The 26,053-nt window shown below is 42.7% G+C and overlaps 1 protein-coding gene across 4 annotated transcripts in view; it reads right to left on the bottom strand.

The window, feature by feature from the left end:
* LOC113170268 (low-density lipoprotein receptor class A domain-containing protein 4) overlaps positions 1-26,053 on the bottom strand; it is a 142,416-nt gene that overhangs the window by 31,098 nt on the left and 85,265 nt on the right. Inside the window, exon 1 of one of the 4 annotated variants that reach the window (XM_026372294.1) lies at positions 1,296-1,697. The exons of the other annotated variants lie outside the window; for them this stretch is intronic. Within the exon in view, the coding sequence (XP_026228079.1) occupies positions 1,296-1,389 (94 nt within the window). The 5' untranslated portion in view covers positions 1,390-1,697. Of the gene's footprint in view, positions 1-1,295; positions 1,698-26,053 lie in introns of those variants that run through there. 4 annotated transcript variants of the gene reach the window in all.

The raw sequence follows: 26,053 nt of genomic DNA, 5'->3' as shown, positions 1-26,053 counted from the left end.
ATTATGTGCGTCTTTTTTTTTTTTTTTTCCTGGCTAGCAATACAATGATGCCCCAGAAAACAAATGGTGGAACTGCCGGTGCATCTGCCAGACAAACGTGCACACATACACTTCTTGGTTACAATGTGGCGTCAGTGCAGCCACACTCTGCTGCCAAATCTAAATCTAATATCCTGCGTTCACCTCACGTTGTCCAGACTTGGCCTCTGCTTCACAATGGAAATTACACATCACTGTAACTTTGTCCGTCTGTCTGTGAGTCTGTTGCTTGTCTGCAAGTCCGTCAATACGTCCGCCTGTCTGGCACTGGATGCGTCTGTCTGCATCACTGTTTATATCTGTCAGTACTTGTCTGGCTGCCTGGTAATGAATCTACCTGGCTGTCTGAATGTCTCTCTCCATCTGTTTGTGTGTGTGTCGGCAGATCTCTCAGACTTGATTCATAAACTGTCTGGCTTACCCCTGCATTTCTACCTGTCTGCTTGCCTGCATGCGTTACTCTGTCTGCTCTACTGAACACTCTGCTTCAGTCATAAAAGTGGAACATCTGCAATGGATCTAGCAGGCAGCAGCATTAGAGCAGCGCTGATAATGATAGTTTCTCTCTGGGCTGCTCAGAAGGCGGACAGACATAACATACCATTCCAGCTTTTCCTGTCTATGGTGACAGGCAAACTATTTAACCCTCTGTGGTGATGCTCCAGAGCATGTGCACAGCCCAGACAGGGCTTAAAGGGCTAAACCTCTATGTACTTATATGAAAACAACTCCTGCAGCAGACAACGTTTAGAAAAAAATTAAAATGGTTTTTCAGCATAAGAGCTCCTACACATGTAATGTAGCACAGTCCAAATGTGTGTGTACAATGCGTATGCTAAGCTCATATGACAAATGTTTCACTGTAGGCTAACTTCACAGTGCTACAGTATGTAGTTCATATTAATAGTTCCCGTTAGAGCTAACTGTAACATCAAGTATGACACTTGCGACAAGACACTAGCGAATCAAATAAAGACAAATAAAAAATGCTGGAGATACCAAACTAGCGTTAAGGTCACCGTCCAGTTTCTAGAGAGCAGGTATAAGTGTGAGCTACCCAGAGTAAAGAGCAGCATTAAACGGCCAACAGCGAGTTAACAGCTGAGCGGGTTTACCGTCTCGGATGAATACTAAGTCTAATTTGTTGTCCTTCTGTTGCTACACTTGAGAGTGCACATAAAACGGATTAGGCGCTCAGGTCAAGTCTCCGTGTGGCTTTTTAAGGTCAGGAGAAAACGCAAAGTGACGCTACTCACAGATTTCCATTCCCTGTGGCTGGGAAGCGGTGCAGTTGCACGAGCAGGTGACATTGGAGCTGTCGGGGCCGCCAGGGGCCGTTAGGTTTTGCATGGGGCTGAGCAGACCGGGACACCACTCCGGGGACAGCGCCGCCGCCACGGTCGGGGCCCCGCGACAGGAAAACAACACAAAAAAAAACTTCCAGGCAGCGGCAGCAGAGTCCGTCGCAACGACTGTTAGCTCCGGACGTCTTCTCTCACGCCATGTTCCTCACGGAGCGGCCGGGGGGGGAGTGAATTAGTTGGAGGTTTTGGGGGACGAGCCACATCCCGGAGCTAACGCATTTTCGGTGTTTTCCGGTCCTTCCCTGCCGCTGAGAGCAGCTGCCCTTCCTCTACAGCAGCCGACAAGATAGGCGTCAGGCCCCGCCCACACGCTGACAGACTGCCGCTGTGGCAAATCAGAGGGCTGCAGAGTAGGGCCAGGCAAGGGGGGGGGGGGGGGGGGGGGGGGTGCTGTGCTGCCTTCAGGAGCCGAAAGAAATATTATTCTGACTTCAACCAGCCAAAAACATAACAAAACACCAGAACACCTCCTCTGAAAATAAACACTGGTTGTCTGGGTTTACATTTTCTATGACATATGAGTCAGGGCATGTTTCAGTAGTAGATTTTCAGCCTGTAGCACATTTTTTTTATGTAAGGTCTGGCCCCCCCATGGTCATGATGTGATTTAGATTTAGCCGACACTTTTATCTAAAACGACTTACATCGTGTAAGGTAGGGTAAGAGTGAGGAGATCTTGCTTAAGGAGCTCTGCTAGAGGCAGGCCACAGCTGGGGTTTGAGCCCCAGTCTCCTGCACGGAGCGCAGCGATGTTGCAGCTACACTAACCAGTCAACATTTTGCACAAATTTTACAATTTAAACAGCTCAACTACATGCCTGAATTGTTATGTGATTTGATGTCTAAAGTAGAGCAATGAACTATAACAATAAATAGCAAGGTCCACATTATTGTTATGTTCTCATTTCTCATCTTAAATGTGCTTTGACATACATATTCACTAGGAAGCACAGCTGTACGAGGGAGACTGAAAGGCAACAACGGGGAAGGGATGGGACAAGGGTTATACTGTATGTTTGTATGTGTGTCTGGGTTGCAGGGGTGGGTGGGCTGTGAGGGGGGGCTGACCTGACTCAGAAAAGTAGCAGACGGCCTGGTTGTGGTTGACAATGAGGAGGGTGGGGAGAGGGCTTCGAGTTACACTCCCTTGTTACAGCAGGCCGCAGCCAATAGAGACGACTCGTTGAAGGGGCTAACCTTGAGCTGACCCCCTGCACCAGTCCTGTGGTTCAGGGGCACATGTGCAAGACCTCCACCTCCTTATCCAAACCTCCAACCCCTCCCCTCTGACTCTAACCAACAGTGCAACCCTCCGACCCTGTAGACACACACACACACACACAGACACCAACCGCACTCTAGCACAGGACTGTGGGCAGTCTATAAATAAACTAGGCCATTCAAGTCTGAGAGAGGCTCTAAATGCCATTCTAGACCAGCAGGTTTCCAAACTGTGGTCTAGGAAGCTTCAGAGGTCACTGAAGAGGGAGATCAAAATATAGCTGTGACCATTTTTCCAGGATCATAAAAGTCACTTTTTTTTTTCAACTAAGAAATCAAATCATATAAGTTGTTTTGACTGGAAACAGTCTGGGGAAATGCTTGATCTAAGAGAGGTTTGTGTTTTACTTATATACTGCATAACAATGGGTTTCTGTGATGAGACATAACTAGGCAAAGCAAAGACATCCAACAGATGTTATGCATTAAGTGCCACATCACGAGCTAGCTTCTATATCTGATAATTCAGAAATATTTTCCTCCAGCTTCCAGTTAATTCCACACTCCTCCACGAGTGGACTAACATTTCAGGAAGGAGGCAAAAAAAAAAACAAGATCCTGATGCAATTTACACACCTGGCAGCTGTCATCATTTTATTGAAGCAACAAACTGAGGAGCTGCTGTATGCTGCTGTATGGTGCAACAACAGAGGGGTGGGTTCAGTGTCTTGATGGAAGGTCGCTGTCATGTCCTTGCACACACACACACACACACATAAAACACGATCCCCTAAGAAACTTTCATAAACAGACTCAGAAGCACATCAATTCTTATTTTTGCCACCCACCTTTATCTACTCACATATATCCTACCACTACCACATATGCACATTCAAACACACACACACACACACACACACACACACACACACACACACACACACACACACACACACACTGGAGGACACTGTAGTCCCCCAGGGAGCACACATAGTGACACCACTAACAGGCCAGACCAGACTAGACAGCCAACAGATAAATACTAGGCTCAACTGAATACCAAATGCACTCTAGTCTAATAGTTCACCCCACCCCCCCAAGCACTTTACACACACACTGCACATACAGCCTCTCTAAGTCTCCAACTATAGGTTCAACACGCTTTATACTATTATATTTATTATTGATATATCAGGGATGTTGTACTCTTCCAGCAGTTTCATGCTTTCTTCACAATTGCTGCACAACATCATACTGTCAGACTAGGGTTGTGGGTGGATGAATGACCAGTGGCCTATTTGCTTTGTGACAAATGTAAATTACCTATAATAACTTTGCAGCGGACAGCATGCCAACTCCTCAACCCTATGCAGTCCATCACAGGTTATTAAGAAAGTGCTTTTGACATCTGGGGGGCCCTGCCCTAAAGGTTTAGAATTATTACTACAGTTGAAACTCAGTAATGGCAAATTTCTCATCCAAATGGTTAGTTAAACATGTCTACTTAGAAGGTGTTTTAGTTTTTTTTTCAGTCGTTCGTTTCTAGTGCATCTCAGGAAACATACGCACCTGTTTTATTGGTCTGTCTTTTCCTAACATTCCTTCTTGTGATCATTAAAACTCAAACGTCTACAAAAAGAGTCCAAAATATGATCCAAACATTAGTGGTGCTAATGTGCAAAAAAATGACTGTGCCTTCCCCTCGGATGCGTCACAATAATAGCCAGACACTGCTTAGAAAGCTTTTAATGTAAGGAAGTTTTCAGCTATTATTAGCAGTTAACGCTCAACCTTTAACATCATTCAAATGAAAAGGACGTCTTACAGAAGGCTCTTCACAGTTTTTTGATAGGTCTCACAGACCTAATGTAACCGTTTGAGTGATGTGTTTGTGCACTTTAGTGATTTGCCATCGGCTGCATGAGGACAGGTAGCACATTCCAGATGTTAGACAGGTTCTAACTAAGGGCCAAAAGAGCTCCAGGTGTTTTCCCACAGAAAGACTGTCATGGATATAAGAATGAATGTGAGCTAGCCTCCACTCAGTGCAAAACAAGTTTATGAAATGTTGAATTTGCATTTGTAATGTTCCATTCCAGGCAAATATATTATTTGTTGTTATTCTAGTTATTTTTCCCTGCAAAACAGCAGGAGTTCCATGAAGCAGCAGGTAGAGATGTTGTGCAACAGGTGCAGCAAATCCTTACAGCATTTAAAGTAATATCATAAATAAGTCATTCATCAATTTATGGTTAAATTCTGTCCCAGAAGATCAAAGATTGTTGAAACATATAAGAAACTGTATTTTAATGATTAAAATCATTAATTATGATGATGATTAATGATTTCTGTGCCTCTGTTCCCAGCCTGGCCACCTCACAGACAACTGCCTGGCCCCACCGGTGGCGACGAGACCGTGAATGCACCAGCAGTGTGAACAGACGGCCACTGAACACAGCACCAGAGTAGAGAGCCTCAGTGGGAGTTAGTTCTATCCTTCCCCTCTCTAAAGTCAGGGCAGAGTCTCCATCTAAGCCTGCGTGGTGTATTAGCAACTACTTTACAGCACCATCTTGTGGCTCATAGTAAAAAGGTTTGTTTTATGCTTCTTTCCTAACTGTTCAACTTGTCTGGTGTATGCTTCACTGTTCCACGTCTGTCTGTCACTCTGTTTCTCCTGAAACTAAAGCCATGTCTCGTCATTTACTCATGGAACAAAGGGAAAATGTCTACCTTTACCTTGATTTAAACTGTACAGAGCCACTGCTTCTGCTGCTTCGACATGGACATTTTTTAAAAATATCCTCTGCAGCCTATAATTAACAGAGTAACTCATTAATATTACAAATATTTAGTCCATGAGCAAAAACAAGAGCTGGGTGGAGACCACCTTTACCAGTGGGTCTTGGAAAGCTACACTATTACCATGCTGATAATGAGAACCGCTGAGGAAGAAATCTGTATAAAAATATACAGTATTGACCTAGGCACTAGGCACATTATGTGTCAGCTATGGTAAAATGTGTGTTCGCTAAGAGTTCAGTTCAATGTGCGTTCTTATTGCCTCTTTTCAGCCAGGAGTCGGTATGAGCACTCTGAGTGGTCTAACTGACTGGGTTAATGTGGCACTCACAACAACACACCTGCCTATAGTCATGTGTCAGTCCCTATGACTTCATTTTTACTCTTTACAGGATCAAAGCTTAAAAAGTAACAAATTGACTGAAGCACAGATGCATCTAAAATAAAAAACGGATGTTCCATCAACTTGCACTGAACCTTGACAAACCAGACCTGATGGAGACTTCAGTAGTGAAACCGAATGGGAGCAAATCCCTGCAGTCAGGTTCCAAAATCAGGTAGAAAGTGTCCCACACAGAGCAGACCCAGCATATTAATATCTACAGTGACGAACTGTTTGGCCCTGAAACATAATTCAGCTGCATTAAATACCAAGAAATAAGAACACAGTGCAGATGAAGTAACCTGTGCCACGCTGTAAATTTGCATGCTGTGTGAAACAGTTTCTGTCTTGTATCATTAATGCCTATTTATCCAAAAGATTCCTCCATTTGACTTGTGGGATGGAAGCACTCGATACATTTTTCTCTAACATAACATTTTCATTCAGGCCAGTAACTTCAAATGTTAGAACAAACGATGGATGTGACTCAGCCATAATACAAAGGCTGAATGGGATTCATGAATTAACTGCAATGCATCTCACCAGCTGAAGAAACCGGAGAGCGAGGGGGGAGAGAGAGAGAGAGAGAGAGAGAGAGAGAGAGAGAGAGAGAGAGAGAGAGTGTTTGCTTCGGCATGGAATGCAGCTTGGCGTCTCCAGTGGAGCGCTAAGTAACAGAAAGGCCACTCCAGACAGTCAGATTGCAGAGCAGAGAGCTGCATTCAATAAAAACGTCTGGCAAGCCACATCATAGTTGCTGCTTCCTGCCCTTGTCTGGCTTCAGTGCCGTGTCATATCCTGTCCGCACAGGTGCACCAGCTGTCTGGTTTCCCACCCCTGTCATTTCTATACACACATACACACACTAACACACCTCACTTCCACCCCTGTCATTTCAAAAACCACCCCTCCCTACCTCGCTTACTGCCGCAGGCACCACTGCAACAACACCCCAGTGCACGTTGAGAAGTTGTCTATGTGGCGGAGACGGGGAAAGACAAAAAAGAAAACTCGGAACGAGGATGACAGACAGGAAAGAACAGTTAGGTATCAGTTTGAGTCTGAATGAGAGAACGACAGATTGAATAAGACAGATCAAGAATGAGAGAGTCGGAACCTGAGGTGGATTAAGACAAGAGGACGGGAGGAGGAAACAAGAAAGGAGACAACAGGGGGGAAAAGAAGAGAAGAGGAAAAGTAGAGAATAAGGAAAGAGGAGAAGAAAAAAGAGAAAAGCCTGTGAGAGAGGGTGAGACAGAGCCAGAGACACAGACAGAGAGAAAGAGTAGATAATCAGCAGGTATTGAGCTCTTTTCACCCCTGCGGTAGGGCCCTGCTGAGCATTGTAATGGGCTGTCTGCCCAGCTGGGCAGATGAGCTCATGTCTGGCTTTAATGCCAATCTCCTGAACTGGCACATGGCTCGGCGGGGTGAGCGCAGACGCAGTGCCACGACGCTGCCGCCAGAAGGACAGAGCACAGCTGATAGAGGATCGAGGAAAAAAAAAAAAAGACGAGAGAAGGAGAAACACAAGCGATAGGGAGAGATGTAGAGAGGTGTGTGTGTGTGTGTGTGCGTGTGTGTGTGTGTGTGTGTGTGTGCGCGTGTCCTGTCAGCCTCTTTCCGTTACAACACCGATAAGAGCCCTGAACCAGACGGCAATAATCACACAGCCCAGCCAGTAGAGACAGAAGCTATAAATGTGTGTGTGTGTGTACAAGTGAGAGAAAGAGAAATAGAAAGAGGGAGTGGAAAAGTGTGTGTGTGTGTGCTTTTATGTAATGTGATGGCTGTTCTCACTGCTGGCATTTCACAGCAACCATTACACACTGCTGTCTCATCCCTGGCTTTGATACTCACACAGTGATCTCCACACAGTGTGTAAACCATGGCCTCACTACACAGCCATGTTGAGTTCAATATGCATCTGAAACAACGAAGAACATAAAACACAAGAGGAGGCAGCGTGCCTCCTTCAGTACTGTTTAAAAGTCAGCGTTGAAGGTCTGGTTCAGAGTAACATAGTGACTGCCTAACAGTGATGGAGTACTTTAATTATAACCCCGTTACAAATGGGCACCAGCTTTACTGATTCAAACAATGACATGCTGCACGAAGATTGGGAACACATTTCTAATTATTCCTGCTTAAAATTCATCACTGTCGTTGTATGTTGCCATGCTAATATTAACATTTACCTCCTACGATAGGTTCTACATTTTTAAGTCTATCTTAAAACAACAGTCAGGTGCGTATATGAACAATAAAACGGGTTTCGTTTCGGGTCCAATTGTTAATAAAGGTCTTTAAAAGTGTTCCAACAGTTCCTTGATCTGTAAGTAAAGGGGGCCAAAGTCCACAAAAACATAAGAACAGGTTTTTCTGAAGTAAAAAGCATATATCCACTTGATTTAATATATTCAGGCTACTTAAGCATCATATTCTTATAGATTGTATTGATATAAATATATATAACAATAAGAATATAGCTTGATAAAGGTCAGTAGGATAGTTATTAAGAGCAATCATTTGGTCTGCATTTTCATTTATTATACACTACACAGTAAGGATCACTGATGAATAATTAGTTCAATGAGTTCATGACCCATTATATTCACAGTTATTGACATCACTTACATCAAAGAAAGTTACTGCTGAGTTTGGTTTGCTGAATGTAAGGTAAATGAATATATAACCTATTCATATTTATTACTTTATTTTGCTTTTAGCAATGATGCTGCTCGGCAACTATGTTCACATTACCAATCAAACCACAAGAACAGGACCAAACGCGTAACGAAGAGGAATTATCCTATACATACATGTGAGAATGTCACAGCATAAGCTACCGACTGTGAGGGCAGCAGGTCTGGAACAGATGGACGGTCATATGAACAAGCTGCAGCAAATACTCCAAGCCCGTCTTCTCTCTGCCTGGTTGGCATCGCCACGCAAAATGCTATAGCTCCCATATTGAGGAATATAATGAAAACATTACATTAGGTGAGAGATGCTGCGTTCGAGACAAGGGCTGACAGATGGATGGTAGTGGGAACATGTTGCACCACCACCAGACCTGCTACCACCCTGGCAGTACTTAGCAACACACAGGTTAGCACAACCAGTGAGATAATGCTGCCTACACTAATGTAACTGATTCTAGTAGACCCCTGCCTGCTCTGGTTGGATTTTACACACGCAGCTCCCAGGTTGACTCATTCCCACCATCCAGCTTGTAAACAGCACGGCCCGTGACAGCTTGCACCAGGCCAGTCAGCATTCTCTACAATCTGCCTTGCTGCCATCCTATAGCACTGCAGCAGGACCATGGAGTTAACAGCTTGTACCAGGCCAGCGAGCGTCCCTCCTCACAGCTTGCAGCGCTTGCGAAGCCTCTCCCCAGCTTCCCTTTACAGTAGTAGCAAGCAGGACTATAGGGGGTCAACAGATCACCCTACAACAGCTTGTAACCATAGTGTTCACTGCTGAGGTGCTAAAACCAAAGACAAGGCAGCACAACAACATTAACACTACATCCAGTCAGCAGTGGTATCTCATTTGTGATAAATTAGCAGCCAGAATGGTGCATATCTGGATCAGACACATGGGAGTGTAGTGGTACTGGTGAAACAGTGAGAACATGAACAATGAGCCTGACTACTGAAGGTATATGAGTCAGTTTGAAGGCTTATTAGACACCAAACCGCTGCACGTTTTAATGCTGTTTTTGCTGGAGGCCTCCTGTTGATTTTGTACTGTGTTGTAAAATAGACCAGGGCAGGGTGGAAACCACACACACGGTTCCTCAGCCATTCATAGTGCTGCATTTGTTGCACTGTTGTTCAAGTGAACTATTGCAAGTTCAAATTCTTGTGATATGCAAAAGATATGAACACATTGCCTAATACTTACATCAGAGAGGTGTATTGCACACTGGCTGCTTCACCACACCTTGGCCATGCTTTGTTTTTGTCTGTGATGGCCTCTGATGTCATGCTTTACCTGTGTCTGGAAATGTCCTTCATATGTTTTCTTTCGCTTTGCTTAACTTTCTGAAAAAAAAAAAATCTTAATCACACTGAGATTCTCACATGTGATTGGAGGGTTTCTGCCAATATATAGAAATCACTACAGACTTTAAGTAGGAAGGAAACCGTGACACAGTCCAGAGTGTCAGATAGAAAGAGCTGTAAATACTGAGTAAATAGTCAGGAGAATGATTTGAGCACTTATTTAACCAAAGTCCTCTGAGTGTGTGTGTGTGTGTGTGTGTGTGTGTGTGTGTGCTTGTTGTCTGCCCAGTGATACCCAGAGAGAGGCTGCTTCCTCAGAGACTGATTGGTTTGCGGATGAGACACAGTGTACAGGTGGGAGAGCTGCCCATGTCATCATTTTATTTTCCATATGTTTTCACTCCCATCCAATTCATGTAAATCACTATTTTACAAGCAAGGAGGATGAAGCTTTTCTCTCTGGTGCCTCCATGTTTCATGTTCCACACACACACACACACACACACACCCACACACACGCCGTATGTTTTACATGTTTTCACTGATATCCATATCTGCTTGTTCTTCGGAAACTCAACTGACTCGACTGACTTAGTTTAGATTGTCAATTTATGACCAAAATATGGAAATAGACCTGTCAGGTCCACTTTATCTCACACTGAACTAAATTAATAAAAGTTATCATGCTAGAAATACAACATACTTATAACATACAACTGACAATACTGTCAGTACACAAAGTCGGGACAAAGAGTGAATATTTCTGCAGAGCTAACTCTTAGTATAGTATGTATTAATCTGATGTGTCTCACGAAAAAGCACAAATCCTCTTTTAATTAAGCAATAAGAGGAGGGAGTGTTAAGCAAACTAAACTAATTAAAAAATTAGAAAGGAGGGTAACCTGAAACTGGTTTATCAGGAGGTATATAGAATGTGTGGCAGGCTTGAGTGAGAGGTGGCGTACATGAATACAACTCCATGGAAAGAAGTACATGGTGGCGTGAATACATGCACATTTCTTTTAGATGGTGCAAATTAGTGCTGCACAGTTTATCTGATGGGAACTGCAACAGCAATGTCAGCCTGTGCGTCTGTAGACCTGCAAAAAGCTACTATTTCATTAAATAAAACTGTATGAACATGACAAGCTATTCTCTGTTTGTGTACAGTTTACTCATCACCTGAGCCTCTAATAAGGAGAGGATCTGTCAGTCTCTTTAGGCAGAGGAATGGATTCTTACTTAACTTTCTGGTGTGCAGTGTTGCCAATTTACCTCCTGTGTTGCTAGATTTTTAGGTTTTTCTCTGTCTCCTTAGTGACATTTTTCAAAAAAGAGCAACTTTTTTGCCTCATACACATCTAAATGAGGCACTTCTCACCAGCCATTCCTTTCATGTGGACACTATGTGCTGTGAAAAAGAGTGTGGTGTCTGTCTGTGTGTGTGTCTCTCTCACAGTGCAGTCAGTTAGTTCGCCCAACATACATATATAAAAAAATCAACAGTCTGGAAGCAGACGCTTCGTTCTCTATACACATAAAATCTGTGAACCATGCTTCCAATACCCCCAAGATAGAGGAGAAATCTGAATACTCATCTGCTGGATTACGTTATTGTGAAGTTCTAGTAACCAGGTTTTGGCCTTCTGTATCCTAACCCAATGCTCTAACACTGAGCCAATGGGAATAAATAACAACCAGTTATTTATTCCCATTGCAAGCCCCTGTAAACTACTTCTCCTCTGAATTTGTAAAGTTAAAGTTAACTTGACTCTTTACTGTAGGTTTAATGTTATTAAACTGGCGAGAGTTAACTCCATCCATCCATTTTCCTAACCACATGTTGTTTTATGGGTTGCTGTAGTGCTGGTGGAGCTGACCACTGTTTTGGATAATGCTCATATTTATGTTGCTCTCATCAGCCATTGTCCTCCAAACCTGCTTCTTACCACACTCTGTGTCCTGGACTTCAAAACCCAGCATCCTCTGCTTATCCACGTCATCTCTGGTCCTGCTCACCATGCTCACCAGCCATTGCCCTTTTCCATCATTGTTCCAGAAACCCAGGACTACATCACCAGCACCAGGACTAGCCCTCCTTGCTCAGTCTTGTTCCCACCTGCTTCCTGAACCTCACAGTGAGTCATTTACCCACCAGCCCAGAACCACCGTGCTACACCCTTTCCCAGCCCTCTCTCACCACACTTGAGCTTCTTAAAATAAAACTTGTTTTAATCTGTTGTAGCGTGTCGTGCCCTCTTTGAACTTGGTCGTGGTCAAAACCTTACAATTGCAATAGCAAATCACAATATTGTTCACAATAATCACAATATGGAAAAGTTGCACCCCCTCCGTCAGAGTTGAAGTTTACACTTAATCTAAGCTTCATCATCTACAACATGTTAACTGTACTGATTCTTTTTTTGGACTGCCACATCCATATATGTTCTACTAGGAATAGCTCCAAATAGATCAGTGTGTCCATACTAACACCAGTCCACCACAACATTAAAACCACCATATGTTTCTAATGGTCTCGCTGAATGATTAACGTTGTCCTCAGAGAAATCTTCTACATCTTCTACAAGCGAGGAATCTCAAATTTTGCCCTCCACCACTTTGACAAGAAGTATTTTTGATGGGATCTCTTAATATAGTTTCATCCATATCTTTTATTTACTGAATTTACTACTTTTTTCCTGAGCTCCCCAGGAACCAGAACTACTGGGTTGCAGTTTAGAAGTATGAAAATCTCACACAGATTTCTAATATTGCTAATAACTAACAATCCAGCCTTGTAGTGTAGCTTCTCAACAGTTGTTATATGATTTACCTTGTGTGTTGAAAAAAAAAAAATCAAACAATGTTTGTTCGATAGTAGAACTCCATTTCCCACGTGTCCTTGGCCTTTGCCAGCTAAATGCTACGTTTCGATTGCAGAGGCGCATCCATTTTTAGCGAAATGTTCAAAGAATGACTTGATGATGTCAGTACCTGCTCTGCTGCTCTTGCAGTTTTACTTTATGGGAGCTGCAGCTTTCACGATGCTGAAAACTGAACTGTTGGTTCAATTTCTTAAAAGAAGGTTCCAACTTTAGCTGAAGTGGTTGCAGCAGCCCTGAGGTTCAATGGGCGACATTCAGCACAGCAGACTCCAAGAAGATCCTAAAATAGTTGCTGTATATAGTTTTTATAGTTTGTCCTTCATGGTTTTCTTCAGATCTGTGTGAAAAAAACAACCTGTGTACTGTAGGTCAAAAGTGTTTAAGTAATCAATCTTGACAGAAAGGTTTTGAGCATTTTTTTCTTTCTCCGATCCTCCTCTCTTTCCATCACCTCAATCATCTCTCATTTATCTCTCCCTCTCTTTCTCTCTCTCAGCAGGGAGCCTGCCTCAGTCCAAGAACCTGATCCCCCAACAGCACGAGGAAAACAACCATCCAGACCCACACTTACTCATTAACAAATATACCCATGCTGGTAGAGTCAAAAGCATAAAGGCTTACACACATACACACACACACACACACACACACACACACACACAGACACACACACAGGCTCCAAACATGAGCACTGAGTGGCCACATTAATTACATGAACAGTGGGGGTTTCCCGCCCTGCCATGTCCACTGCGGACCCTGAGATATTTAATAAACCTGTCACTGCCAGGGCTCCCCGCCTTAAACTAAAGCTAATGAGACACACAAGCGCAGCACAGACACAGATGGAGTGGAAGTCAGGTCGCAGGGGTTTGACACTTGCAGCTGAACTGGAAGCTGGTGTGAAGCCGCAGCGTCAGACATCCTCCGTCCATCCTTTGAGTCGCGGATCCTCGATTAGGGACTCATTAGATGACTCGCCTCTTTGGCCAAACCAGGTGTCTGCAGTTTCCCCTGCTTTCTTAAGCTAACTTGAGGAAACTGCAGGTGCCTTACACCAAAAACAGGACTGACCTGCTCATTACAGTCCCATTTCACACGTGTACATTGGACGGTGTCCTTTGATTCTTAATAGCAAAACAAAAGAAGGAATAAGCACAGCGAGGCTGAACGACAAACTGACAATCACAGGAAGAACGTTCAATGTCCGTCGATTAGAAAAAGGCTCCAGTTTGCTTCAAACAAAGTACGTCATGTAGTCTATAGCCAAAAGGGCAAACACTCAAACACACGTGCTGAATACTTAACCGTGAAGGCCATGTACATATCCCCATATGTAGTAGAAACAGAAACATGATTCTAAAGTGTCCTCACAGTGGTGGCACTTTTTCTCCACACGGCCAAAGAAGGACGTCTATACGTATGATTGTTTTTTTACTTGGTTGTGAACACACACACACACACACACACACACACACACACACACACACACACACACACACACACACACACACACACACAGTAGACGACATATATACATTGTCTTCCACAAGCACGGTCACATTTCTCCATACCCAGGCATTTTTACAGGCACAGACCTCCGCACACAATCCCCTCTCTTTCCAAAAAGGAACACGCGCACAAATACACACAGAAACAGCTGCAGCAGGGCACAATAACGTGATGAATGCTATTTTTCTGTTTTCCTGCCATCTTACCAAAGCCCATATCCCCTAACTACCACCTCATGGCTCACACAGCCACACTCTCGCAAACAAATCAACCAGTCACCTACACACACACACACACACACACACACACACACGCACACACACACTGCGATTATGGACCCTGAGGCCCACCCAGAGGTGGCAGGCACCATACCACACAGTCAGCCTGTCTACTAAAATTGTTTTCTCTTCAATCAACCTAGTGGGGCCAGTTTGTCATGCAAATGCGGCCCTGGCTTGTCTCCCTTTGTTGCCTTGACAGATTAGCGAGTGTTTGTGCATGCGTGTGTGTTTGTGTAGGTGTGTGTGGCGCCTATGGAGCACAGCTTTTCCCAATTTTCTCTTTTTTTTTATCCCTTTTTGGTAATTCACAGTGTGTGGAGCTTTACCTTGTACTTGTTTATTATGCCTATTTGTTTCTAGCCATCTGTTTCACTATGCATTTGTCAGTATGTCTGGATATTTTGTCCACTATTGCTCTCTCGTGCTGTCTTTATCACTAGCTCAGAGCCCATCAGTGGTTTTATTCATTTATTATACAGAGCCACTGAATCTAACATGCATGTTTAAAATATGTGGGGAAAAGTTCTGACGGGTTTTTAGCTTGTTCAAAATACAAAATGGTTTATTTAGTCTCGTAATTGTCTTTGGCCTCTAACACTTAAAGGTGTTTTAATGATCTGCTTAGCTTCCTGGCTGTTATTTGGACAATTTAGCTAACATAGCTGATTTATGGTGAGAGAGGCTGTGCTGATAGGCTGTGCACAACTAGTTACTGATGAGCAGTGAGCTGTTCTCACCCTTTCCCTGACCTTGATATTCACTTTGCTGATCTGTGTGTTTTGGTGCCAAGTGCTTTGTGCACAGTACACAGGTGGTAAGAGAGGAACAAACAGGTGGAAGATTTATTCAGATGAGGAAGAAGTGAGGTGCTTATGTCCCTAGAGCAGACGTCTCAGACACATCTGTTTCTAAAGCAGCTCTGCTGGCACATCATATGGAACAAACTAAGTTCTTACAGCAAGCGCACAGAAAGACTGGAATCATTTTTTAAATAAACATTCATATATTAGCATTTCAATCAAACACAGCTATCAAAATAGTTGCCAATTCATTTACCTAATTCATATAGTATATTAATCATTGAGACATCCAGTCAATGACTAAATGTATTGGCAAGTTGTGATCCACTTTGAGCACTGACAAGGAGCTCTGTCAGTCAGGATTTGGCCCAGAGGTTCATTCCAGAGTGAACTGCAGCAGCCATGAAGAAGAAGGGTAAGCACATATTGTACATGTTGACTCTTTGCATAAAATGTCTGTAATTGTTCTTCAATATACCACAGAAACATATTAAAAAACATCCTTGATCCCTGATGCATGTAAAACTTGACTGTACAGTAGTGTGTCGATGGTACATTAAACTGACATAATTTAAAAAGACACACAACTCATACAAAATCTCACAATTCTCACTTCACGTCAGGAGATACACCAAGCCATGAAGTCCAAGGAACTTGCAGTAGACGTGAGCACCATGTTTCTGCTGTTTACCTCAAGATTGCGGTGAGTAAAAGTTCCAGATCTGTACAATCCAGTCTGTGCGCTGGTATCTAATAAACTCAAAGCACGTAACTCTGTCCCTCTGACAGTCCAGCTGAATGTCCTGATTCAGATTACATTGTCTCACCAGTACACAAAACAACACCAACGCACCCCCTTGCATTTTAACGCAGGAAAAAAGTCTGCGTGAATATGGCCTTATTTTTCCCCGACAGCAGCCTCGGCCTTGCTGCCCCGCCTGTGTGTGTGTGTGTGTGTGTGTGTGTGTTTGTGTGTGGACACATTCACAGATTGTTACGAGGGCTGTGCGTCACACCTTCTCGTGTGAAATGAGTAATGAATAAATTACTGTATAATTCAATCTGAGCCTGGTCAATATGCAGAGGCTGACTATTTAAAAGCCTCTGAGCTCATCTATCAGTGTGGGGCCATTAGCAGAGGAGGATGAGGTGGAGAAGAGAACACTGCTGGAGATATTGGGCATACCTCAGGAAAACTCTCCTTCTGATGCAGTTGGCTTTTCTGACCACACGCTATGTGTGTACGAGTGTGTGACACGATTTGTTTCAGCGTTTCGCTCACGTGTGTCTACATGTTTGTATACATACATTCAAAAAGTGCTTGACTTTAACAATCCCGCCTCTTCGCCTCCCACCTCCCATCCATCTGAAAAAAAAAATTTAATAAATAAAAAAAATCTGAGACTGGAGAGGTGCTTAGTTGGGAAAAAAAAGCCAGGCTATGTGCCGGATCAGACAGGCTGAGTGGGAGGAACAATGACCTAGTTTCCAAAAAACACTCCGCAACTCCACTGGCACCACGAGTGCACTGGAGAACAGATCACGCAATGTACTGGCTCAGTGAAATCTGACTGTGAGTGTGCGTGTGTGTCTCTTCCTGTTCATATTTTTGTTTTCTTCATTCTTTCATCTTCTGTTTTTGCCTCTCTGTTCTCTACTTTCCTCTCTTTCTTGCTTTCTCTCCTTCATTTGTCCTACTTCCAGCTAGAAAGGACTGGGCATGATAGGGAGGAGTGTGTGTGTTTGTATGGCTACCATTGTGAGGACCAGCATGAATTTTTAACCATTGGACTGAGGACATTTTTCCAAAGTGAGGACATTTTAGGAGAAGGGTGTCTAAAGAGCAATTTTGGGTTAAGACAAGGTTTTAGGGTTAGAATATTGGTTAGGGTTGGGGTAAGGCAGTACGTGATAAATAAAAAATTGAAACTGAGTAGATTAACATGGCCTAGAGAGTGAATTATGTCAATGAGTGTCCTCACACTGACTGCCATACAAAAATGTGTGTGTGTGTGTGTGTGTGTGTGTGTGTGTGTGTGTGTGTGTGTGTGTGTGTGTGTGTGTGTGTGTGCAAAGAGCTAGTAGCTGTGTCACACTGCACTGCTGGGAGGCCACAGGATCCCTGAAAGCTGTCTGAATTTGAACAGGACAAGTCACAGCATGCAGGCACCCCATGCTCTCTCTCTCTCTCTCTTTCTAGTCTCCTCTACATCTCTGCAGCACTTACTTACACACAGACACACACACACACACACACACATTAACGCATGCAGACATGAAAACACGTCACATAACTGACTTGTGGGCCTTGTAGACTGGAGGTGTGTTTGTTACTTGCACTAGGATTCATAGCTTGCAGTTAGTAATGGTCAGTTCATGGTCACAGTACATTATGAATATGCAGGACATGTCTTATGTTCTCAGTATATTTGTGCTAGCCGGTGGACCACTTTCTATTAGCTACATAGCCTGGATGGGTCTTCTTTTGACTATGCCATTAACTTTGTGTCTTCTCTCTCCTGTACTTGTGCTTCTTTCTCTCTGTCTACCTCCCTCTCTCTGTACTTTTCTGCAGGTATCCTTGACCTCTGAGCTGTATATCTCCAGTTACTGGTCCTACCAACCTGCCCAGTGTTTTTTGTTGCCTGCTGTTCTTTTGTCTCTCCTCTTTCCACTCACCCCAACGGGTCGAGGCAGATGGCCGCCCACCCTATCCTCTGTTGTCTAGTGCTGCTCAAGTGGGATTGTTGGGTTTTCTATGAAACTCTGTATACAGTTACATTTTCTAAGGTTTCTTTACAAAAACGTAACGTGTAAACGTGTAAACTTTACACTGAAAGGTGCCTTGAGATGACGTCTGTTGTGATTTAGCACTCTACAAAAAAAATTTAATTGAATTCAAGTGAATTGAATTCAAATTCCAATCTTGATTTCCCTGCTGTTGCTCTAGCCGTCGATCCACAGTTTGTGCTCAGTAACCACATGCAGTTATGCACAGCTCTAGCTATCAATATGGGGTGAAAATGATGTGGGTCAGGTTTTGTAATTACAGTTACAAACGCCAATAAATAAGCAGCTACAAAACCTATGATTGAAGAAATAATTATCCATCTCTTATTGGTAAGAAGAACAAGCCTTGCTCAAACAGTAAATATCACCTCAGTGCTGTCAGGCTGTTCAGTGGCTCTACACATCCTTTTTGGAGCACATACTGTATACAGTATTCACAACAGCCTGTGCCACAAGTGCTACAGCTTTAGTCATGGCATCAGCTGACCCTCTACAGCACTAGCACTACAGCAGCAGTTTCCACATCTGTCTTTAAAATGTCACAGCAATCATCCCATAAGTGTGGACATGTGCCGCAGGTTGTGTGGCCTACATTTTCCCCCTCACACCACTAATGCATTCTCTCACAAAGTGGAGAAACAGTCGTGTTAAAATACCAAAAGGTTACAAATACTGTAGTGAATATTGCTTTAGATAATTCCTCCTTTTGTTTCCTTCCCTGAGAAGAGGAAGGACAGAGTCAATTTGCCCTTGTTGACCAGACTGTTTTTTGGGTCCTGCTGGTTCCCATAGCAACCAGTGCTACTGCCGTGGTTACAGCCACTGGCACTTCCTCCTGGCTGGCATCCTGAAGACACTTCCTTGGCCTCTCTCTGTCTGTCCTTACTTTTTTTTTCATTGCTTTTTACTCCCTTCATCTTTCTATTTGCTCTCTCACTCTCTCCTCCATCCATCGTTCTTTTAAAAGCTGGAGCCTGCTTCTAATCTTCTCTCTCTCTGTCTGAGTTTGTCTTTATCTCGACAGCCCCACTTCCTCTCTGCAGTACTTATCGCAGCATCTCTTCTCTTTCCTTTCTGATTCAGCAGCCCCCCCGATCCCCCTCCACTACTCTCTCTGCCTCCATGCTTCCTCTTCATTCTGCCCTCTTCCTTTCTCCAAGCCTCAGCCCTTATCTCTCTGCCTTCTCCCTGCCCTTCCTCTGCTCTCTGTATTTCAAACTCTTCCTCCTCTTGTGTTCCACTTCAGTTTAATTCACAATAAAACAGGCCTGCATTTAGAGACAGGGATGGTAGGACCTTTTTTCTGTATTATTTCAAATCTCGAGCACAGGCCATTTTCTTTCATTTTGCTCTCAGACTATCTCAGCAGCAGCACTTGAGGCAAATAAGCTGGCCAGGCTGCAATTTTCCTGATATGCATTTTGTTGGGATAAATAATAGGCACTTAGGGTGAAAGACAAGCAATCAGCTGGTTAAAACTCTGATTCTGTACACCAAAATTCATAATGTCTTTGTTATGTTGTACTTGATGAACCAATGTGCAGTATAAACCCTCATTCTACGACATAGCTGCAGCTGTGATAATTCAATGTCCTGTAATTACAGCAGATTTGTTAGTGCTCAACTGGCATGCGACACATTTATTCTCATTACAGCAGTAAACACCTTCTAGTAAATTACATTTTCAGTGTCTTTGTTGTTTTTCTAAATAAATTTGAGGTTGGAACCAGCTGTAAACATGATGCCATATAGAATACACGGAATCGGTAAGGTGTAAGTTTAAATAAGAAATTCTAAAAGTATCTTTACAGGTAAAAAGGAATAAGATAGGTTTAAAAAAAAACAAACAACAAAACAGAAACTCTAACCAAAACTATTACATCTCACTGGACATGATGCAGAAAAGAAGATGAAGAAAAACCGACCAGCAAAAACAAGCAAGATGCTGGATCCAATATTAAAGCTGCCTTCAACAGAGCCTGTATACTTGTAAGTGATACTGGTTACGCACAGATTTCAATTTAACCTTAAAGTTTAATAAGAAACCATTTTATACCTTGCTTACTATTATTTACAATTATAATGATTTATTTCAGTTACAAACATGTTCACTTGGTGCTAAATGTTCTACAGTTTTATGGTTTTAAACCATGAATTTCCACATACTTTTTCTTGCCACTGGATATAGTTCTGACTTTGGCAGGGGGGGCATCAGTGGGGGCCAATCAGATTTTTTAAGGGGCCAGTGCCAGCCACTCGATAATGATGCATTCTTCAAAGTTGTGTCTCAGTTTAGGGGCGTATCCTTCCTAATTTGTACAAAAATCCCAGTATCACAGTGTCAAAACAAGGGTGTCCTATTTTGAAGTCTTCTTTAAATGCAGACGAGAAATTTGCAGTGACCACTTCCAATGGTTCATTGAAAAAAAAAGAACTGGTATTCAATCGATTCAATTTTTCAAAACGTAAATAAATGTAGACTTTAAGTTCCTTTACCTGGAGGCTCCTGCGACAGGAGGATTTAGAGTCACCAATTAACCCTAAATACATGTTGTTGGATAGTGGGAGAATCTGTGTATCATTAGTTCATTTGTTTTTCATTAAAAGCAATAATAATTAGCAATAATTAATAAGAAATATTTGAAGTTACAGGTTGCAGAAAATACTTCTAATATGTCTCATACTGACCCACTAGTTTTACGTGCGACTGCATCTTGCGTATCAGTGGAGTTCATTTCTGACAACGTGCACAAACAGCGTGTCAAATCAAAGTTTGCTACTTATAGGCGCCGTGTTATGTACTTCCAAACTTTAAGTGGACATTTGTAACAAACATAATGATATCCCCTCAAGATGTTCCTGAAATACTGTGTGCATTGCAGGGACACTGACCTCTGATCACCAAAAACTTATTAATTCATTTTTCAGGCCTGGTGGACTCAAGGTGTTCTTTGAGAGAATTTAATTTATGAGAATGGGTTGTGATGGCAACACATCTGCGCTGAGACATAAAAATACTATAGGATAACAAGTGGGGCTCAACCTACAGCCCACAGTGTAACACACTGTATCCATGGCAACATTATACTTCCTGCTGATAAAAGTTTCACACAAGTGAAGACTAGACTATTGGATTGACAGTGTCTTCAATGTGTTAATTAATATGTGTTTGCCAAAAAAGCTCTTTGTGTGAGTGTGTGTGTTCCTGTGTGTGTGTGTGTGTGTGTGTGTGTGTGTGTGTGTGTGTGTAAGCTCAGCTCTGCATCTCAGTCAGCAACTCTTTCCCTGCTCATCAGCACTCTTTTTGGCATCCCTTGTGCAACTGCTGCCACGATGCACACACATCGCATGCATACTGGAGGAGATGCACACACACACACACACACACACACACAGAGAAAGAGAGAGACACTGAAGGAAGCAGGTGCACACACAAGGAGTCGCACAGACACAAAACACATCGAGAGTCAAACAGGGGAGAACATTGCCATATTTAGTATATACACAGACACACACCCACACGTCCTTCCCCTCTCAGTCGGGCTCTCTGATGAACATCTGGACCGTAAAGCAGAGATGATGCTGTCCCACAGCCCATAATAAGAAGTCTGTCACCGTGCAAACTTTCTCTGCCCACGCCGTTGTCACCAAGGTGTGATACTCAGGGCGACCAAGGCACACAGGGTACCAATAAACAAATAAACAACACAGTTTGCCACATGAAGTTTGCCTTACACTACTTTAGCACTGGTTTCAGGTTGTTTGGCTTTGTTAAATAACTTTAAACAGAAAAAGAATCATATAACACCTTTATTATATTTTAGCCTCTTTGTTCAAGGATTGTTTAGGGATTTTTTAAGATGGACTCAAAAAATAAGTTCCTTGCCAAGCTGCAGCGTAGGGATACTTTCTGCCAGCTGTCAGGGAAACAAAAAGAGCTGATCCAATGCTTAAACCTCTTGCAGACAGAGCTCACTGTTGTCATCAATACTGAACCGTCTGTGTGTGTGTGTGTGTGTGTGTGTGTGTGCGTGCGCTGTCTGCCTGCTTGCCTGCCTATCTGTCTGTGTGCTTAAAAAACTGGAACAGCAGTTACAGGATGCTGCAAATCCATCAAAACATTTACAGATACAGATACCACCTCAGGCACCCACCACATCTCAGTCAATATCTGAGAGCATCACAGGCTGGACCTGCCCTCACATTGATTCTCAAGTTCAAAACCATGTAGGATTGTGCATGTGCGTGTGTGTGTGTGTGTGTGTGTGTGTGTGTGAACTGCCCTACTGCCTTTGAAGACAGAAGATTTCACATAGACTGTCAGAGACAGCAGAAGGTTACACACGCACACACAATTATACAGCTACACACACACACACACACGCACACACTAGGACTAGTAAACTGAGTGAATACTGGATATTTTTCTGACTGCAGACAGTTGGTTCTCAGCAGGTGAAGGGATCAGGACATGTAAAATTCAGCAAGTTTGCTGACTGATGTAGTTGGATGGATGGAAAATGGTGTGTGTTTGTGGGACTATGTACAGTATGTGTTCTGTGATGGATGGACGTAAGGGAGGGTGATGAGAAGGTCTTCAGGAACAAGAGTTAGCTACATTTCTCTACGTGTCTGTCTTTCTCACAGGCAAACACAATCCTGCATACTCCTGAGTTTGTGTGTTTGTGTGTGACTTGTATTATATTTTATAAATGACCAGCTGAACCATGTATTAGCCTGAATTGTAGGTAAATGCAAAGCATCATATTACCTGCAATAAAGCACAAAAAATCTAAATAACTTTCAAAGGGCAGTGCAACTCAATAAAAAAGAATAAGAGAGACCAGGATAGAGGGCTGTAGAGAGAGAGACACGTCGTCAGTGTGTGTGCATGTGACAGAAGGCATGTGACAGCACTGTGGGCTTGTCCCATGGATGAGATTAGAGTTGGTCTTGGACATCCTGTTCTTTTTCTTTTCAGTGAAGAATGGTATTTGCCAGGAAGTCTTGTGTTCTTTTGTGAACGTGTGTACTGTATATGGCATTATGGTGTGTGTTTGTAAATGCTGCATCCTATACTGTACTTAAGGTTGGGCCCGGCTTCACTTTAATCATTATCCAGAGTCTGTAATTAGAACCCAACAACACCAGTCTAAAGCACAACACTACCACACACTTCAATGTCGCCTTTTTATCCCTTTATTCCCCAACATAACCCTACACTCTGTTTCTCTGCAGAGTAGGTGTTCTGTGTCCCAGCTACACCCAGAGGTCCCAACAACATGTGGTAGGTGGAGCTAAAAAGGTTTTAAATTGTCTCAGAGGAAGAGGAGTCTCTAACTTTAGTCTCAGTTGACAGTTGACAAGAGGAACTGTAGTTATTCTCTCCTGTGAACTGCTGTGATGATTATTAGCTTTGAACTACACTAAGGATGTTAAATATCTTAGAGCCTAGCTGTATACTGATGCCTTCAGTGATGACCATCCTACCATTTACATATAACTGAATTGAGTGGCACTATGACAGACAGATCCAGGGGTTTAAATAATTTGTAGTAATGGCATGAGCTTAAAAGATATCTGGTAATCTTCTATAGATAATATGGTAGATTGCATAATGATATGTGATACTCATTATGTTTTCACATAAGAATCCAATTTGAACATTTCATTTTTGTAGGATCCAGTTAGAGTATGGGTTGGATTGGTAACATCAGCAGTTGGTGCTGTTGTGAAATGCACACGTTATCTTTTTTGGAGTTGAAAACAAGCTTTAAATTAAACAAAGTTACCCAGAGAAGACATGGCCTAAGATGGTGCCAATGAAATAAAACATGGTATCATCCAGATAAAAATGTACATTGCAGTGCTATCCTGGAAAATAAACATTATTCATGTACAAAAAAAAAATGTGGGTCCAATATTTATCCTTGGGGAACACCTTTATCGATCATCTGGGAATTTGTAATGGTGTATGTAATTCATACATACAGCAGACATAGAATGGTGTCATTCATTTGTAGTTGTGCTCCTGTCCTTGTTCACCATTGGCCCAACTAGACTCAATTAGCACCCAAAGAACTTTCAAACAATTCATGACATGATTCATGTTTGGGATTTCGTACCCAACTAAATGATCTCAACTCTGAAATGCAGGGCAAAGACAAATGATCTCAGACATGATACTGTCTACTACTAACACTGCTAATGCATCATAAACACTGCCTGTGGACCTACAGTATACTTTGAAAAATGGATAAATGACTTTTCTGAATTTACAAGAAGCAAATTCTGAACCATTCTGTCTTCATTTAGGTGGCAACTGAATGTGACAAGCGATTTCAGGAAACACATGACATAGAAGACATCAGCACAGACGTCTTTCTTCCCATTGAGACAGACACTACATCTGTCAAGTTGTAATAGGCATTTTTCTTATTAAATGGAGTGAACATGGAAATAATTGAACTGCAAAGTGACATTGACATGCAAGGGCAAAATACAGCAATTTATAGGGACTTCTGAGCAGAGAAAAAATTATTTTCCTCTCCTCTCATCATCTCTCCTTTCCCGCGTACTGAAGGTCCGAGCCTAGTTTGCCTCATCAAAAATAATCGAAACAAAGCGCAGCACCTACCTGAATGACAGGCACATTACTGACTGCGAGAATCCAGGTGTCTCCAACTGTGAGCCTAAATGAGAGCACTAACGGATAGAATGCAGTCACATCAAACTAACTTTGGGGATTTTTCCACAGACTGTAAAATAGTGGGTGTGTTCCTTAATGGTTGTTTATCTTCTTTTTGTTGTCACATGAAGTATGGTTCATATTCTGCTCGCTTTACATAGTTTAATTGCATTTTTATGTACTGTGGTGATTCACATTCATGTTATTTTCTGACTGCTGACCAGGTTTACAGTCAGTTGTGCTGCGTTTGGAGTAGAGCTGGTTTAAAATAGACAAATCAGTATTTTTAATGGGTATTTTTGCCAATTTGAGAAAAACCACATTTTGACTACTAATTATTGACTGTAGGATATGATATGCTTCCACTATTAACACTCTGTAACACTGTTTCTACATAAACGCATGGGGTGAGAAGGAGGTTAGCTGAGCAACAGCAGCTGCTTTGGTCCTACATTTAGGGTTAGATCCATATAGCGGAAGTGATATTTGAACGAGCACAGATTCTCTGTTTTGGTCTTCTGGGCTTACCGTACTCTTCTGACTGCTCATGTGCGCTGCGTGACTGACTCTTAGCAATGACTAAGAGTTTTCTGTCTTCTGCTGTAGGTGCACAACACTTATTCAAGGACACTACTCAAAAAACATAAAAGTCCAATTAGTTCAGATTGAGCCCTGTGACATGAGAGTTTAGCCCATGGTGTACAGTACATGGATGTGCCAGATCACTGACGCAGAAGCCAATCAGTTATAAAACTGCCACCTTTTGATTCGATAGGCTGTGGATTCTCAGCGCACAAACATACACCCACGGTGTCACAGCAGACCCCCCAGACTGTGCAACTGTAGCTTCTGATTTGCATGTGACATTGAAGGATGCACAGACACACACACACACAGACAGACACAAACACACACACACAGGCAGGCAGGCAGACAGACAGACAGACACACACACACACACACACACATACAGACACACTCCCACTCCCGTTTGGCTGGCTTACTGCTGTTCTCTAAGGCTTCCCAGTCTGGGAACCTAGAGGTGTCAGACAGTTATAATTATCACTCTGCTTCCACACACACACACACACACACACACACGATCCCTGTGTTGAATCTGGTTAAAATCTAGGCCTGTGCAGCAGTCTGCAGTAAAAAGAAGAGAAGCAACCTAGGAGGTTTATTTTTCCTCACTTGCATAAAAGCATGTCACTTCTTAGTTTTCCTAATTTTCAGCTACTGTTATCGCATTTTTGAGCCATAAATAATTGATACGTAA

Source organism: Anabas testudineus, chromosome 16 (assembly GCF_900324465.2).
Source record: "Anabas testudineus chromosome 16, fAnaTes1.2, whole genome shotgun sequence".
NCBI classification, from domain to species: domain Eukaryota; kingdom Metazoa; phylum Chordata; class Actinopteri; order Anabantiformes; family Anabantidae; genus Anabas; species Anabas testudineus.
The sequence above is the reverse complement of the archived record's forward strand: the minus strand, read 5'-3'. Positions and strand labels throughout refer to the sequence as shown.